This window comes from Stigmatopora argus, chromosome 12 (assembly GCF_051989625.1).
Source record: "Stigmatopora argus isolate UIUO_Sarg chromosome 12, RoL_Sarg_1.0, whole genome shotgun sequence".
NCBI lineage: Eukaryota > Metazoa > Chordata > Actinopteri > Syngnathiformes > Syngnathidae > Stigmatopora > Stigmatopora argus.
This window is the reverse complement of record NC_135398.1, coordinates 13,680,330-13,698,463: the sequence shown is the minus strand read 5'-3', so window position 1 is coordinate 13,698,463 and position 18,134 is coordinate 13,680,330. Positions and strand designations below refer to the sequence as shown.

The 18,134-nt window shown below is 37.9% G+C and overlaps 1 protein-coding gene across 1 annotated transcript; it reads left to right on the top strand.

The window, feature by feature from the left end:
- The first annotated feature begins 595 nt into the window (after positions 1 to 595).
- On the top strand, positions 596 to 17,746 carry LOC144085535 (polypyrimidine tract-binding protein 2-like). The gene is made up of 17 exons (XM_077614904.1): positions 596 to 714; positions 1,202 to 1,223; positions 1,775 to 1,826; positions 3,269 to 3,432; positions 3,497 to 3,568; positions 3,655 to 3,726; positions 4,634 to 4,792; positions 6,276 to 6,386; positions 7,055 to 7,220; positions 7,607 to 7,684; positions 8,737 to 8,849; positions 10,876 to 10,909; positions 12,225 to 12,317; positions 13,107 to 13,223; positions 13,319 to 13,418; positions 15,376 to 15,453; positions 17,056 to 17,746. Exons 1-17 carry the CDS (start codon positions 707 to 709, stop codon positions 17,183 to 17,185), a joined length of 1,569 nt encoding a protein of 522 aa, XP_077471030.1. The 5' UTR covers positions 596 to 706; the 3' UTR covers positions 17,186 to 17,746.
- The last annotated feature ends 388 nt before the right edge of the window (positions 17,747 to 18,134 follow it).

Sequence of the window (18,134 nt, the reverse complement as noted above, 5' to 3'; positions counted from 1 at the left end):
TGGCAGTGACAAAACAGTGCCATGCACATTATACTTATAAACAATTATTTGCACTGTTGCTAATGGGACCTGCAGCTGCTTTGAAATGGCTCCAAGTGACTTTCCTGACTTGTTCAAGTCAAGGATTCGCTTTTTCATATCCATGCTGAGCTCCTTTGACTTTCCCATTGTATCCTTTGTGTGCGTTTGCATCCAATGAGCCCTATTTAAATGGCCTCAGAGAAGTCACCAGCTGTAGTCACTCATAATCACTCACAAGAAGTTAAGAGGCCATGCTATGAAGCTCATTTCACTGACAACTTTCTAAGTCACCACAATTGCTAATTCGTGTTGCTGTATGTATATTTTAGACCCAGCAGATTTGATCACTTATTCTGTTAACCCATAATAAAGTCATAAAAGAACCAAACTTCATGAATGTTTTTTGTGACAAAGAAGTGTCTGTTCCAATCACTCTATCAGAGAAAAATCAGAGTTGTAGAAATAACTGGAAACTCAAGAGAGCCATGACATTATGAATGTAAACTTTTGACCACAATTGTAGCTACATGGGCGAAATAATAAATCCTCATGTGCTGTTATGATCATCCAAAGCTGAAGATGGCGGTAAAGAGCCTACCTTGCTGACGAAGACCTCCATTTTACTCCCACTTGTTCGGGCATTGTATTTGACGTACTTTCACGCTGAAGAAGACAAAGAACTGCAATGGACGGGTAAAATAAAATTTCTAAATTTTGTAGGCATGCGTTTAAACACACATTTTTGTAAAGTATGCATGTAGTTCATATAAATCATATGAAGAGACGCTGTTCCCTAGTCTCGATTTAGGAGATGCTACTATTATTAGCTGAGCTGTACGGCTGCAGTACCAGCTAGCTAAATCTGAAGTCCATCCATGAACTGGTGTAGTTTTATATAGTCTATTTGTTATTGTAGTTGTAGAAGGACATTGGACGCAAGCATGGTGTGCTATTAAAATGTCAAAATACATTTAAAAGATACATGACAGACGTGCCGCAGTTTGGGTGTGACAGAGTATAAACAATTAGAAATCGAAGCACTAACACTAACTGGAACACGTAAGAAAGATGTTTGCATTAGACGTACAATATTATAGTTTTAAATGAAAATGTATATAACGTGACTTGTGTTTACTTATCTTCTCTCTTTTCCATATGTATCCATTCTCTACATTGGCAGCGATGTTGCGGTTGGTGTAAAGGCAAGTATTATTATTTTTTACTATTTTTGTCAAGTTTCTGGCTAATATTGTCGTGAGTAATAATGTATGTACGACTAAGCCATTTGGTTATTTCTTTTCAAATGCAAATATATCAAAAGTTATCCTGATGAAAATGTTACAGGTAGCGGCCCGGTGGACCGAGTGGTTAGCACGTCGGTCTCACAGCTCTGGGGTCCTGGGTTCAAATCCAGGTCATGTCCTTCTGTGTTGAGTTTGCATGTTCTCCCCGGGCCTGCGTAGGTTTCCTCCGGGTACTCAGGTTTCCTCCCACATTCAAAAAACATTTAGGGTAGGCTGATTGGACACTCTAAATTGCCCCTAGGTATGGGTATGAGAGAGCACGGTTGTCCGTCTCCTTGTGCCCTGCGATCGGCTGGCCACCGATTCAGGGTGTCCCCCGCCTGTGGCCCGGAGACAGCTGGGATAGGCTCCAGCACCCCCCGCCACCCTAATGAGGATAAAGCAGTTCACAAAATGAGATGAGATGTTAGAGGTATCTCATTTCTTTTTCTTTTTTTGTCTTACTACAGAGAGGCTCTGAGGAGCTCAGCATGTATGGTGGCAGCCCGAACTCCATGACCGGTAAGGAAAAAGTTTTGCATTTTTCTTTTAAGATAGAATGATTGAAAAGCCTTGTCCTATTCTGGATTGTTTATGAAGAAAATTATGCAATATTTTATTAATAGGTGCTATCAAATGATGACCATTTCAAAAATGAAAATGAATTCACTAATGTAATTTTACATGTAAAAAAATAAATTATCACTCAAATATGGCTGCTTCCCCCTCAGTTCATAGTTATTCCACCTCAAACAGTGCTTTTGGAAACACCCACTCTTGTTCAGCAATTTTTTTGACACCACAACCAGAATTGATGATTGAAAATTCATCATTATTAAGCCTCTTCCGCCACTTTTTGGATGGATTTGTGTCCAAAATATGGTCTGCTATCATTTTATAGCCACATGTTGTTTCCCCTTCAATTCATAGTTATTCCACATCAAATTATTCATTTGGGAACACCCACTATTTTCAAACAGTACTTGTGATTTCACAACCAGAATTAAAGATTGGAACATCCTAATGTTGTAGTGGTTCACTTGCCTGCCTTCGGTGCGGGCAGGTGTGGGCTCAATTCGTGATGGTGGCGATATAATTGTGAGTGCGAATGGTCGTCTGTCTCTCTGTGTGCCCTCCGTCTGACTGGCGACCAGTCTAGGATGTAGTCTGCCTTTTGCCCAAAATCACCTGGGATGGGCTCCAGCAACCCTTGCAGTCCTTATGAGGATGCGCGGTACTGAAGATGAATGAATGAATTGAAAATTGAAAACTGATCATTTTCGACCCTCTTTTGTCCTTTTCATTAAATTGATTGTGTGCTATGATTAAAGCCACTTGCTGTAGTATTTCATAGCACCTTTAGATAAATAATGCCCGATCATGTCATTTTCTTATGATCAGGATTGGGAGAAAAATCTTTTTCTTTCCATATCTTTCAAATTTAACTGCTCTCAGGCACCAAAATACTCCCGAGGTTATAAGACGTTTTTATGCTTTGCAATATGTGCATTTAATTTCTTTAAACAAGATTATTTATGTAAAAAAAAAAGAACTGATTACAGAAAATATATTTTTTACCTGTTCAAAACCAGTTGCACTGGCCCCTATGGCTATCATGTTACGATAGTTTTGTTCAATTAAAAAAACTACAACATTTAGACGTGCTTTTTCCCTCTCCTTAATATATCACAAAGATATAAAATCAGGGCTAACCATTGGTGGATCCTCAAAATCAGGTAACATGGTTGTGCGAAAATGTCCCTAGTTGAGACAAACTAATGAGTAAAAACCTTGAACCTTACTATCAGTGTAAATGAAGGCCTTGTGTCTTTGAGCTGTACAATTTAATAGATTCGACGACACAGGAAAAATAATTCATAAGTGTTTGCAGTCAAACTACTTGAGTTTGTCGAATGTTGTACTGTATTCATACTTTTGCTTAAAATATTTGCATGTTTGTCCAGCAAATGGCACTGACGTAAAAAAGCAACGTCTGGATGAGTCACCTCCATCCAAGGTTCTTCACATCAGAAAACTTCCCAATGAAGTATCAGAGACTGAAGTCATTGCACTGGGGGTTCCTTTTGGAAAGGTTACCAATATACTCATGCTGAAGGGGAAAAACCAGGTATAATTTATCATGTGGTTTCATACAGACTTTTTATCCTCTAATAACAAAATTTCTCTTGAAGGCATTTTTGGAGCTCAGTACTACGGAAGCTGCCATTACAATGGTGAACTACTACACAGCTGTTACACCTCAGGTCAGAAATTTGATATTTTTTTGTTTTAGTTGTTTTTACTATGCAGTCCTGAATGTCTTTCATAATGTGTGAATTCCTTTATTAAGGTCAGAAATAGTCCCGTATTCATCCAATACTCCAACCATAAGGAATTGAAAACAGACTCTGCACTTAACCAGGTATTTACTTTTTGAGGAAATCTTTGTACTTCGAATGTTTTTTCTCATAAGCAACCATTTCGCAAAAGTACCAAATTTCCAATTTAATTGCCTCAAATTCTCACCATCGCTACGGATTCCACATCTTACTTCCGCATTTGATTCAACTCCACTCTAAACCGGATGAATTTGGTAACACGAGTGCATTGTAAATCATCTGAGTTACAAGTTCTGACAAATGATTCGTCTTATGCGACTTCAGCGTGGCAATCGATTACATAGGTCACCTCTATCGCTTTAACATTTTCGTTTTTTTTTTTCATAAGGGAAGTAAGATTATGAAGTATTTTGTTTTGAAATAAATCTTACAATTTCTGGGGTTCTTCTAAAAGAAGTAGGCGTACACAGCACTGGTAAGTCTTATCAATATGCCTGCTCGGCTTAAGCGCAAAATGGATGGCAATTTAGATTAAACTTCCAATAAGAAATCCAGACACTCGCAGAAGTTTATTGGTTCGTCTTCCACGAAATATCCCATGTTGAAGCCGACATTTGCACATTGCACAACATGCATGTGCGACTCAAGCGTGACTCATGGTTTCTATTCTTGGTGGCAGACTGCATTTCCTTTCTTTTTAAATCTATTGAACCGCTCGTGGATAGCCTTAACTTGTCGTCCTCGTATAATGGCACCAAGCATCGGCCAAAGCCCTTGAGTGCCTGATGCTAGTTTAACAGCCTTTTTGTAACCTTGTCTCACATCCCATGGCTGGCCTTAAATCTTTCTTCTGTTGTGGCACCAAGCTTTGGACCTTGAAAATGTTTTGCATTAAGATAAAGCCATGAAGATGCAAATTTCTAAATGGGTTGAATAAAAATGAATATTTGCTTCAATCTGTTGTTGAATTTTCTTATGTTCTCCCCCCAGAGAGCTCAGGCAGTGCTCCAGGCAGTTTCAGCAGTTCAGGATGGAAATTCTCCTTCATCTGACCACGGAGTTTTGGACCTCGCTCCACCACCCAGTCCTGTCCTGCGTATTATAATTGACAACATGTTTTATCCCGTGACACTCGATGTTCTGCAACAGGTATTAAATTTGACTTTCACGCACACGTTTGGGTGTATACGGTAGGAGAGGTAGCTGATAATGTGGTCGTACCCAAAGGGTCTGCGGTGTGATTCGAATTTCAACTGTCCACTGTCAAGATGTTCTAGTGCAAAAAGCTTGTGCACTGTCATGTCTTCAATGTTAGGAATATGCTTCAATTTTGCATACAGTCGTTGAAAACGCTTGGAAATGTTAAGCACTCAATATTTTTCAGCAACCTGTCTAGAAATACAAATTATCAAAGAGAGAAAAATAAGATTGCTCGTTCTGAAGCTGCTTTCTCTTGATGTCACATTGCTGATCCCATGGGTACTCGGACGTTTGGTCGCCCGGAAGGTATTGATAATTACCATTTAAAATTGTTGCTCAAATTCCCTAAATACAAACTGTGAATTATTATTTAGTCATACTTAATGCCTTATTAATTATTAGGCTAAAGAAAAGCTCCAAATTTCCCGTACTTTTATTGTGTTTTGTTGGAGAACTTGTTAAGACCCTGACTGACGTCCCTTCCTAAGGGGATAACTCATGTACATACAAACTCTTATACACTCACACGTCCGCTCAGTGAAACTGCTCAGGGCCATTGTTGGCTTTTATTGATGCGTAGACCGTGTTGTTTTACCTTGTTTTGTCGCCGGACTTTTGGTCACCCGTTGTTTGGTTGCCCGTTGTTTGGGTCCGGGCGACCAAACGGCCGGTCACGGATCCCAAGAGTACAGTACAGTGTAGTAGCAAGGCTCTGGGATTCCAGCACTATGTGAAATATTGGTGCAAATCTGACAAATGAGTGGTGTTCCATGTACGTAGCAGAGCAGCATTTTTGCCCCCAGAAGTCTAGTGTGAGTGTGCGTATGAGTGAATGCCTCAGTCAGCATTGATTCCCCCAATGGCGTCTTTAGCGGATATGAGAAGGTATTTCCTCCGAAGAAAACTTTGTGAGCTTCTTCCCCTGCAGTATTTGACAGAGAATGGCATCTGAGAATGATCCATCAAATTAAAAAGGTGTAACAACCCTATAAAGACCTTATATTAAATTTACTCAGTTTTTATGTGAGGCTGAAAATAGTCTGCTTGCCAAAGATGATGTTGTCAGTTGATTATTTTATTTATTTCATATTGCACAGCAACTTTCGGTTTGAAGGAAAAATTATAAAAATCATTTCAATTCTTAACATTATTGGAAAGTAATTTATATACCTTTTCACAGAGGTTTGAAGTATCACATTTGAAACAAAAAAGATGTGATAGTTATTGTGATAATTATTGATATTATGTATTCCTTTTTTATCATGATCATAATTTTGTCATATCGCCCAGTGCAGTGATCCTCGTAGTAATTTTACGATGTTTTTTTGCTATTATGTAAATTACTTGTTAGCGGTGCCTTTGTAGTTATTTTGACAATGATGATGATTTAACAACACTGTCCAAAACTATAAAATTGCTTTATTTTTTTCAGATATTCAGTAAATTTGGAACTGTGATGAAGATAATTACCTTCACAAAGAACAACCAGTTTCAAGCGCTTCTGCAGTTTAGTGATCCTGTCAATGCTCAGCAGGCTAAATTGGTAGGTATAGCATAGTTTCTAAATGTGGAATGATTTATTGCAGTAGTTGTAGTCCCTACCATCTCAACACACAATATTTACTGCATAGAGTTTTTCTTAGTACAGGGAGTTCTCGGGTTACGCCAGTCTCAAATTGCGTCATTTCGTCATTACGAACGCCCGATAAAAAAAAAAAAAAAATCAACTTCTCCCATGACAAATTACGTAAATGGACTTAATCTATTCCAAATTTTATTCAACATCAGGACGGAAAAATATACTTTTTTGGTCAATACCGATTTGTTCTCGTCAATTGTATACATTTGTGTGATGTATACTAAATTATCTGGTAAAATAGTAATGCAAGGTGGTTTCTGTATAGCACTGTATGTGCAGTGTAAGTGTATTTTATACTCCATGTTTATGTTTTGACTTACACCAAAATTTGGGTTACATCGCGCTCAGGTACGGTTTGACGTCGTAACCCGAGGACTCACTGTATTCTATGGCTTCTAAGGTCAATCTCATCGTAGAGATTACTCCCAGTTGGCAGACGGTGGATTAGCTCATTTCGATAGTTTCCTAACAAACCAAAATATACTCATTCTCTACCATTGATGGTGACAAGATGCTTAATATGTTTCGACTACATTTCTGACTCTCTTCTGACTTTTATCTGTTCTTTCCAGTCTCTTGATGGACAGAACATCTATAATGCGTGCTGTACGTTGAGGATCGATTTCAGTAAACTTGTCAACCTTAACGTCAAATACAACAACGATAAGAGTCGAGATTATACTCGACCGGATTTACCTACAGGAGATGGAGATTCGAATAAAGATCATTCTTTATTGGGTAATTACAATAATTACATTTGTGCATTTGTGTATCTGCTGTACCCCAGATGCTAATTAAATTCACAGGCAGGTCATAGGTAAACAGATGCACACTACCAGAATATTTCGGTAGGCAACTCAGATTCGGTGAATATGCTCTGTATATTTTCATCTGACGAGTTTAAATTTTAACATTGGCATTCATGGTTTCTTCAGAAAATGTTAGCTACGTTTCTTTTTTCTTAAAGTAGAGCAATGGCCCACAAGGCCTTGTTTTATTTTATTTTTTTAAACGTAAAATCAATTTATATTTAATCTGGAGTACCTTTTTTGCAGATTAGCATCTCTATTTACTGACTGTTTTATTGCAGTTTGTGGTGTAATTAGATGTATGCTTTCTTATAGGTACCCCATCTGGAGCGCTAGCTTCCTACTCCGGTGGAGCAGGTTACTCATCCTCTCTCTCCCTCTCACAGAGTGCAGGTACTTTTTTAGGGATACTTTTACATAAAGATTTATATGTGTATTTATTTTTGACGTTGGAATCGTTGGTATTTTCAGTGTTTATATGGCCCTTTAAGATCCTTAAATGCTAGGACTTTACTGAAGCTTTTTCAAGTGTAAAAAAAACGCTTTTGTGTACAGTCCTTGAAAATGCTTGGAAGTGTTAGGCACACTATTTCTCAGTGCCCTGTCTAAAAATATTAATTATTGAATGAAGGAAAATAAAATAGATCTGCTTCATTGCTTATACACACTCATTCTGAAGTTGCTTTTCCTTGGTGTTTGCGTCACATTGCTTGTTACTAGAGTATAGTGAGTGTATTTGAGTCCGTCCGTTAGTAGGTTGGATTTTAATCAAGCAAACAGTATACAATTACAGTAGTATTTAAAAGCATACATGTGCATTTGCTGTGGTGTGGTAGAACCACATTTTCACACAAATGAATATTGAGATATCATTTAGCTTAACAATTGAAGTGTGTCAGAGCCATTTCCAAGTGTCCCAAACTTTTTAATATGCTCACTGCAGCTGGGAATACAACCCTTTTGAATCGGCGCCATTCAAACTATATTTTTTTAAGTCTCTGGGGTTTGAACATTTTGGGAGACGTTTGCATAATTGAGTGCACCATATTTTTTTTCTGCCTCATGTTAAAATAAAAACTAACAATTGGGATAATGTATAAAAACTACTGGAGTGTGTCTTGAAAGTGCTTGAATTTGGCCAAAGTGTACAAAGCATGAATTTTGTATCAGCAAGAATTTTCTGAAACTCCTAACTCCTATGAGTGCTTGACGAAGAATACCAAAACGTTTCATGTAAATTCTAGGCTTTAAACTAAAACCTTTGTGATCTTCTGACTTTGAAGCAAGTAATTCATTCTATAGAATGCATTATACACATGTATCATACTGTCATGGTTCTGACAATTGGTAATCTCTGTATTTGAAATTGTCTTAAAACATTTTGTGTAGTGGATGTAAACCCTTGGTTTGAACTGTATTTTTTCTCTATGATTTTATGGGAACAGGAGCCATTAGCCCACTGAGTGCAGCTGCAGCTGCGGCGGCTGCTGCGGGACGTGTTGCTCTATCGGGGTCCGGTGTTTCTGGGGTGCTATTGGCATCCAACCTGAACGAAGAGGTAATAATAAATAAACCTAATAATAATATTAGGACCCATGTCTACAAAATAATTGTACACATCCAAAATAATCCTTTGCCTGCCATCACACTCAGGTGGTGTGGTTTTCATTTGCCCCTAAAATATGCACGTTTAAAAAAGTATATGACTACTCTGTAATTAAAAATATTATTTCCTACTCTCTACTGCACAATCAATGTGACACAACTTCTAAGACAAGTACATATCAAGACGGTTAGATGTTAAGACTTTAAATCGATGTATCCCTTAATATCATAAGATGATCGTTACACACCTATTTGTTAGTGTTAGAATGCCACAGGTTAAAAATGTCTTCAATTAAATTTCAACATTTTTATGAATATAAAAGAACATCAAATTAAGAGATAAAACAATTTGGAATTGAAATTCATGATTTAAGTAATTTTCTTCTAACTCAATTTTAGATCAACCCTAATGTGCTTTCTACATTGATCTATCTTTAATAACAATCTCTCCTATGAATTACTTTCTGTCAGAGACTATCCTTCTACTTTTTCAATCCATCCTTGCTCATCTCCCTATTGAGAACGCCTTTACAGCGGAGTGGTGGTTTTCACATTTCGCTCCCCATGTGTCATCGTCTTCATTCAACTGCCGCGTTCATTGCCACTGAGTGATGAAACGCCTCACTGTAGCGTCCCTTGCTTGTATAGCAGAACCTCTAAAGTTGAATGTAATCTGTCCTGGGATGGTTATCCACCTGAGTTTTATATCTCCTACAGTAAACAACCACACATGGGCCTTCAGTTTTAGAGGTTCTACTGTGCCTGAAACGCATGAAGTGTTTAGTTTCCATCTTCATTTCACCACTGTCAAATGCCCCTTTGTGCTTATTATTAAATTCTTATAATATAAGGGAATGTTTACTGAAGCAATAGTGCCCCTAAAATAAAGGATTAATTCCCTTTCAAAATGCTAGCTGTGAATTTGGCATAAGCCTCTATCTGTCAAACAACTCGTTATGTGGTTCAAATAAAAAAGAATACTAAGTAGGCATATCAAATATGAATTTGTGTTCTTAACAAATGCTCCTACAAATATATATATTTTTTACTTGTTTCTTAATTACACTAGTTCTTACATTAGTTATCCCCAGTAGAAAATTATTTCAACTTAGTATCGCAATATTGAAAAATCCAGACCATGTTTTTTCATGGGTTACGTATTGTAGAAAGTAGATAAAATATCCAGTGTGTGAGGCTGTCGTTCTCATATAGAGATGTAGTGGAAGCCAAAACTCTGTGTTGATAGAAATATACAAGACTACATTTGCTAGCAATCTGAACCGCATTATCATCCACGTGATTGATTTTTCAGAAATTGGGTATCTTATGCTTTTTAAATTATGTTTTGTATATAAAGTAATGCTATCTGCTGTTATTGTGTCACCACCCAGTCAATATACTTACACATCCCTCCAGTTAGGTGTTGTTATGCCCTTTTTATCCAGTCAAATACACCTGTTTTGTCCGAGTATTTTTTTTCTCCCCACCTTACGCATTTTCATGTTCTTTACCCTAATTTATTTACTCATCCTGCACTGTGTGTGATCGTGCGCCTAGGATTTGTGTGTGTGTCTGTTGAAAATCAAGATAGCACTCATTCACTCCGTTGGTGCCGTTTACTGACCTCTGCTTTGGTTTTTGTCTTTTTTCCTCTCTCCTTTCTTTCCTTCCCTGCTTCCCCCTGCTCCAATGCACGGTCTATTTGCCAATCCCATTTCCCCTGTAACCTTTAATATCGTATGTTTACGTCATTTTATTTTTTTATTTATTCCCCCCCCTTTCAATAAATTGGTGTCACCCAACTTGTGACAATGTTGACCTCTCCCCAAATAATCTTTGCTCCAATGCTCATCATCATGGAAACCATCATCTCCCCTCGTCCAATGCTGGGTGGTCTGATCTCTGCCTTCGTCTCTCCTCTTCTTCCTCCTCTGCTCCTCCTCTTCCTGTCCTCTACTCTGCGGTCTCTCTCTGTAAAGATGGTCACGCCTCAAAGTCTCTTTACCCTCTTCGGTATGTTCAATCTCTACTTTTCAGTCTGTTTATCTTTCTCTGTTTATCCAGTTTGCTCTACTTTTTCTCCAATAGTATCGTGGACATTCTTGTTTCACGTAATTTCTCAAAAATGACGTGCTGTACTTTTTCAAAATAAGTATTCACTGCCCTCTCAACATGAAAAGATAAGCGAGCGTGTATCTTTGTAAGTTCCAAGTGATTTCATTGACCGTGGTGGGTTTTTCTTTCATTAACTAAAGGATATCAACAATCAGATTTCCATCTGTAGGTTTCTTGAGTACAATAGCTTCACAGACAAATGTTTATATATAGTAAGGTTCAATTTAGGGAGCGGCAAAAGGCTTTTTTAATTCAACAAGGTATTAGGTTTATTATATTGGAAGGGTACAAATTGTAAAGTCAAAAAGACAGTTTTAACATTTAGCAAATAAATAATCTGAAAAATCCTCTTTAATCTGGCTCCAAGTAGCTCTCAAATTCAAATTTGTTAATCTTAGTTGTAGACAAAGACACACATTGAGAGAGGGTATAACAGTTGAATCTAAAATTCAAAATGAAATACAGATATTTTCTTGTATATATCCAACTATAAAAACATTACATTGCAGTTCGCATTTTTTTAGTTGCACCAAATTGATCAAATGATTTGTCTGTTTGTTCTCATCAAAAGAATGGATACGTTGATCACACAGGCCACCACGTTCACTTTAAGACTCTTCTTGTTAAATCTTTCCTCGTCTTTTGAACTCAACATTTTTTCAAACAAATGCCTTCACAATTTTTTATTTCATATTTCCAGTCAAACAGTGAAACTCTGCAGTCGGATCATCTGCAGCTCGACACTTTGCTCTCACAATCTTAAAACACTGTCAACCAGCCGCTGTTATCTTTTGTGCTCCTAAATTATTGCTCCACGTGTAAATGTGTTCACTTAACAGACGTCCTATGCAGCTTTTCCTGCTATAGGTCAGTGCACAAATGTGATTTAAAGGCCATTTTTTCCCCACACAGATGCTAAACATGAGACGGTTGACAGTTCTAAAAGAAAATCATTGTGGTACTGAAATGTTGTATTCAAGTGGCAGTCAAATGGGAAGATCCGGTCTTTTCTGATCCTTCCTCTCTAGCACTAACTGAATTCCTTCCGTCATTCACACCTCTCCTTTTTATCTACATCCGCTCCTGCTCTCCTGCTCTGTCTTTTCTGTCCTCGTGCTCTCCTCTACCCTGTGCTCTGTCTGTCTGTTACTCTCTCTCCCTGTCTTGGTCCACCTTTCTCTCCCTCTCGCTCTCTTTATCTCTCCATATTTAGGTGTCTATGGTGACGTGCAACGGGTGAAGATCCTGTACAATAAAAAGGACAGTGCTCTCATCCAGTTATCAGATGGTAACCAGGCTCAGCTGGGTGAGTTTACGTTATCATACATTTATGCAGATCTACTTTTCCAAAGTAAAAAAAAAAAACGAGTGAGATGTTTTAGGCGATTCATCTCATATTTTAACCAATTTTTAGGCTATTTGACCATTTGCTTAAAGAATATAAACATGTTCTTCATCTGATGAAAATGTGCCCTCGCACAACTTTTAACTACAGTGCACTTCAAAGTTTCTTACTAAAGTGAAACAGACAGATATATAGACAGTTAGTTGAATGAATTAATCAAGGTAAAATGTTTCAACAGAAGTTGGCATGAGCTGATCACGTCATGGCAAATCAAGATCAATATATTTAACACTGGAACATGTGCAGTCTTCCCTTGATTATCGCGACTTCACTTATCGCAAAGAAGTGATTTTTTTTTTTGCTATTAAATATTTTCACAAAAAATTGAAAAGTTCTGAAAAATGTGAAAATCCACGCTGAAACTCGTAAGCGGAAGCCACTCCACTGTCTTCCGCGTGCAACTAGGACTCAGCACTGAATTAAAAAAAGTTAGTTATAATAGGGGTGATCCTACTTAGCGATTTTTCGATTATCGCGGCCATGTTTGTTCTACATTAACCGTAGTAGTTTAAGGATTTTTTTTCCACCTTTACAATAAAACCTTTCAATTTGGTTTTACTTGTGCTGTTCTTGACTGGTATTTCAATTTGTTTGATGAAGAGAGAAAAAAGTTCAAATTTAAGTGAAAGCCTAATACAAGTCGGGCAGGGCAGAGCCAATTTTTCCACTCGTGTCTTTTCTTCTCTATAGCCATGAGCCACCTGAATGGTCAAAAGGTTTTTGGTAAAGTGATGAGAGTGACACTGTCCAAACATCAAACTGTGGCTCTTCCCAGGGAAGGGCTGGATGACCAGCTCTTGACTAAAGGTGAACACAGTCTTTTGGCGTTCATGATGACACTGTAATTTCATACAAAGATCTCAGAAAGTGGGACACTTGACTTAAATTCGTTTTCTCCACAGATTTTTCAGGCTCTCCACTACATCGCTTCAAGAAACCTGGATCCAAAAACTTTCAGAATATCTTTCCACCTTCTGCAACACTTCACCTCTCCAACATCCGGTAGAGCTCATAGAATTAATTCTGCATGCATTCAGTCTAATTTTACTTATAACAATCTCAGCCATTCTAATAAGCAACTTAAGTTTTATTCCTTACACAGGCTTCTAGATTAGTCAATTTTGTTTATTCACTAAGGTGCAGACCAGTTTAATAAGGAAGTGAGAAATTTAGTCGGAAAAACAATCTAAATCTCATTTTACCCAATAAACATACCGTATTTTCACCCCTATAAGACATACCGCCTGAAAGGGCTCCGTCTCAGTTGCGGGTGTATGTTCTGTTTTTTGCCCATAGATAAGGTGATTCAGCCCAAAGGGCGCTAGCATGACACTATGCTAGCGTATGGTATGCTATCCTAGAGCAGTGGTTCTTAACCTTGTTGGAGTTACTGAACCCCACCAGTTTCATATGCACATTCACCGAACCCTACTTTAGTGTAAAATAAAATGAGGTTTTTTTTTTTTTTCAAATTTAAGATCTATCAATTCCTCGCAGCACTGATTGGCAAGGCAATGTCACATGATCATTTGCAGCCAGTGACGGTCAAGCGGGGCATGTTATCGAGTATAGACATGATGAGTCAATGTGTCTTGACCTCTGCGGCAGAGGCTCCACTGAACCCTTGGAACTGACTCACCGAACCCAGATTAAGAATCACTGAACTAGAGTATCTTATGCTAGCGTGTCTTTTTCAAAGGCAGCCTGAGCAAAAGTAAACTTGATTGTGCTCTATTGAGGTAAAAGGCACTCACATTAAAAGAAATTGAAGCAGTTAAACATCTACAGAACTGTCAAACTCCTCATCTTCTGTATCTGATATATAAAAGTTTGCCCAAGTGAGCGAGTTTGCCGTTCAACATGCTATGCTCCATCTCACTGTCAGAGTTGTCGCCGGAGAATTCCGGGAACTTGATGCCAGCTTTGGCGAAAGCTCGAACAACAGTGGTGGCCAACACTTGAGCCCAGTCATCCACAATCCATTGACATATTGTCGCGTAACTGCCCCGACGCTGCCTGTCGCGGTCTATGTATAACTACGTATACCATCAGACATCCATTGCTCCCAAGCCGTTCGCAACTTCGTTTTGAATGCTCTGTTTATGGCAATGTCCAGCGGTTGTAGTTCCTTCGTCAAGCCTCCCGGAATGATACCAAGCTCGGCGTTCACATGCTGGACTTGCCAGACGTCCACATTTTCACTATATAAATATAGCGTGTCGGAAAGAAATGCACCCAAGCAATCAAGCGGTCAGCGTCATACAGCGACGTCTACAGAATCTTGAATTTAGTACATACAAAAGGCCCACCGACTGATTGGGTGCCCAGTCACTTTGGGAAAAAATTTGACTTTTAATTGCGCCCAATAGAAAATACTTACTTGTGTACTTTTTAAAATATATTGCAAAGGGCCAGAGAAGTAAAGTACAATTGAATATCAAAATTGCCCAAAAAGTAACTCTCTATGTACACAGTTGTGTTTTAGCCCCTAAATAAAAATACTCATTCCATTCTAAGCTTTTCTATTTTAAATATCTTGTGTTGCCCACCAAATTACAATTATTTTCAAAGTCAAAACCCTATATCAAATGCACATTAAGTCTTTGTTAAACGTGTTTGTAAATATTGTTTCCAATGTATTTTTAATTCAACAATACTTCTCTTCAATGAGCAAAAAAATACTAAAATCAAAACAACCTGGAACCTCCCCACTCATACACACACACACACACACACTCTTTAAATGTTTGTCACACTTATGAATTATATCTCATAATTTTACTTACAATCCACCAGTTGAGGGATCCTTTTTAAAGAATTATAGGTTGCCAAAGTGTAATACATTAAGGAAATGTTGTTTCTTTTAAGGGTATCAGGTGTATCTGAGGTTGTGAAATTTTATACGTTGAGTGCAAAAGTGTTGTTTTCCTATCTAAAATAATGTTTGCCTTTTGTTCAGGGACAGTATGGGAGAGGACGACCTGCGAGTCCTGTTCTCCAATAGCGGAGGATCAGTGAAGGCCTTCAAGTTCTTCCAGTAAGAAGCACTTCCAAATATTTTTTCAAAATGCTCACATTCATTTTATACTGCTTTTTGTGTCCAAGGCTATGGCTAGGGTAAACTTATCTCCGCTGACTTTAGGCAGTCTCCATTGCAACACAGTGCCACTAGAAAGCATTTACAGTGGTACCTCGACATACGATCTTAATCTGTTCCGGGACTGAGATCGTATGTCGAGCTTTTCGTAACTCGAGCGAACGTTTCCCATTGAAATGAATTAAAAACAAATTAATTCGTTCCACCCAATGTTTTATTTCTTCTAATTTGCCATCTATTAACAAAGTAACACAACTAGTGGTTTAATAGTAATAAAATGTGTTTAATAGAAGTAAAATTAGACACATTTCGCGGAGGGTAGAGACAGCGACATACGCTTGTTAGGGAGACTTTAGCCGCAACGCACTCGTAAACGAACAAACAAATTCAAATTAACTTGGATTAATATATACAGACACTCAAACATACGTTTAATGTAACTTTAAACAAAACGGAATTCTAATTTTGTTTTAATCTTTTTTTACCTTCATTTTCTGGGTTAGCTGTTTGCCACGCCTCCACCCTCACGTTCGCTATCGATGGGCTGTTTGCTGTTGTATTCCCTTTAAAATATTACGAAAAGGATGCACACAAATGTCCTCACAATAGGATAACGCACGACCACTTGCCAACGAGAAGTAGTCTTGAATGAGCGATCGCGGGAGCTAAGGCTAAGGAAAGAATAACAGGAAATGCAACAGCTGATTTTACCCACGTATTGATTGTGGGTAATGAAGTTTTATTCTGAGAAAGGGTGCATGAGTATACTTCATTACCCAGAAAGCCCTCTTTTTGCCCGCGCATGCGCGTTGTGCGTTTCCTGGTCGAAACTCGTCTGAATAAATCGTCCAGTGCTCGTAGATATCTGTTATACACGAAAGAGATGCGGCAAAAAAAGACAGTGCGCTAATGATAAACAGCCTCATGTCATGGCCACATGGCTTGGTCGAATCTCGAAATTTTGATCGTATCGCGGGCGAATTATTTGATCGAAATTTTCATCGTACCACGAGCATGTTGTAGGTAGAGCTGATCGTAGGTCGAGGTACCACTGTACAGTGGTTCCCCCAACACACGCACACGCAGATACACAATGTTTATCATATTTTTCAGACAATAACTCGTGCCTGAGTATAAGTCACACCTAGCAAAGAATTCACACTGAGAAGGCAAAAAAAATATTTATGTTGCATTATTAGGAAGGGCATTTTTTTATTTTATTAGAAACCAAGAACAAATATATTATAGTAACAAAAGAAAAATGGAGAACAACAGGCTAAATAGGCATATTTTAACGTAATAGTTTTTCTGATAGCAATAATAATAGCTTTAAAAAATAACATAGGCTGTCAGAAAGAGAGAGAGAAAAAATCGCACTTGAGTATTAGTGGCAGGCTGTGAAAAAAGATGTGTAGAGCAGAAGATATAGTAGTTCTTTTATTGAACTAATTGGCTCCCACTAATGGTGTGCAATTTGGTGAAATTCAACCTTTTTGTTAAATTTTGATAACCTATTTTTTGTTCCCCCGTCTAATCCCCCAGGGACCGTAAAATGGCCTTGATTCAGATGTCATCAGTTGAGGAAGCCATCCAGACGCTGATGGATCTTCATAACTATGACATGGGTGGGAATCACCATCTCAAAGTTTCCTTCTCAAAGTCGACCATCTAAACCAATCAGCCAAACTAGGAGGTCACTGTCATTGTACACTAATGTCAAAGCCACATAAAAGCCTCAAACTGTTTCAAATTCTTTAATTCTTTGACCAATAGACCAGAAGGTTAGCATTATTGTAAGATGAAGTTAAAGGAATTTGTGATGTATTAGTGGCTGTGATGCCAGTGCCCTTGATGTGATACCACTGTTCAAGTGAGGCCTGCAGTCTGACTGTGTTTTGCTTTCTTGTAATTGACACTCTTGTCACTGAATAATATGTTCTGATTTTGTATTTCACTCCACACACTTTTTGCTTTAAACGCAGTGCTCAAACCTAAGATAGGTCACCACTGCAAATGAGAATGTGTTGGCAAAAAAATGGAAATCTTTAAAGCAGGCGGCTCGTTGTTCTATCTTTTTTTGCCGATTGTACCATTTATACTTTGTGAAACGTGTTCAGATTAGTATAAATAAAAAAAAAAGGTTAAACCAACAATTGTAGGTGAATTCTGTCTTGTGTTGGTTTATCTCCTACTATTTTCCTTATCTTTACTGTCAATAAACTTTTCAGCTCTCTTCCTTCTTGACTTTTTTTCTCAGACACTCCAGTCTGGCTAAATGTAGCTTTCTAATGAAACCCAAGTACACTGTTGAAGGCATTTTGTTGTATTTTGGTTATGCAAATTTACAGAAACACTTTACTGCACTTCATTTCAAATTGTGTTATAAGATTACCGAATGTTCTGGATACTCCTTATTGACAAAGTGCACCTCCTTAGTAGTCCACAAGAGGTCACCAAAGGTTTAATGAATCCTTTAGCTCATATAAATATATATACTTCATTTGCAGAAATAACCACTTGAAGACATTTGTGACACACAACTGTAAAATATCCACGTATGTGGCTTTAGAGTTTTTATTTTCTGTCTTGGTCCTTTTTAAATGTGTTATTAATAAAATAGC

Excerpts from the sequence above, each read along its gene's own strand:
- LOC144085535 (XM_077614904.1), top strand. Across the intron at positions 6,387-7,054 it reads ATGCTCAGCAGGCTAAATTG|TCTCTTGATGGACAGAACAT; the intron begins GTAGGTATAGCA and ends TGTTCTTTCCAG. Across the intron at positions 13,419-15,375 it reads CTTCACCTCTCCAACATCCG|GGACAGTATGGGAGAGGACG; the intron begins GTAGAGCTCATA and ends CCTTTTGTTCAG.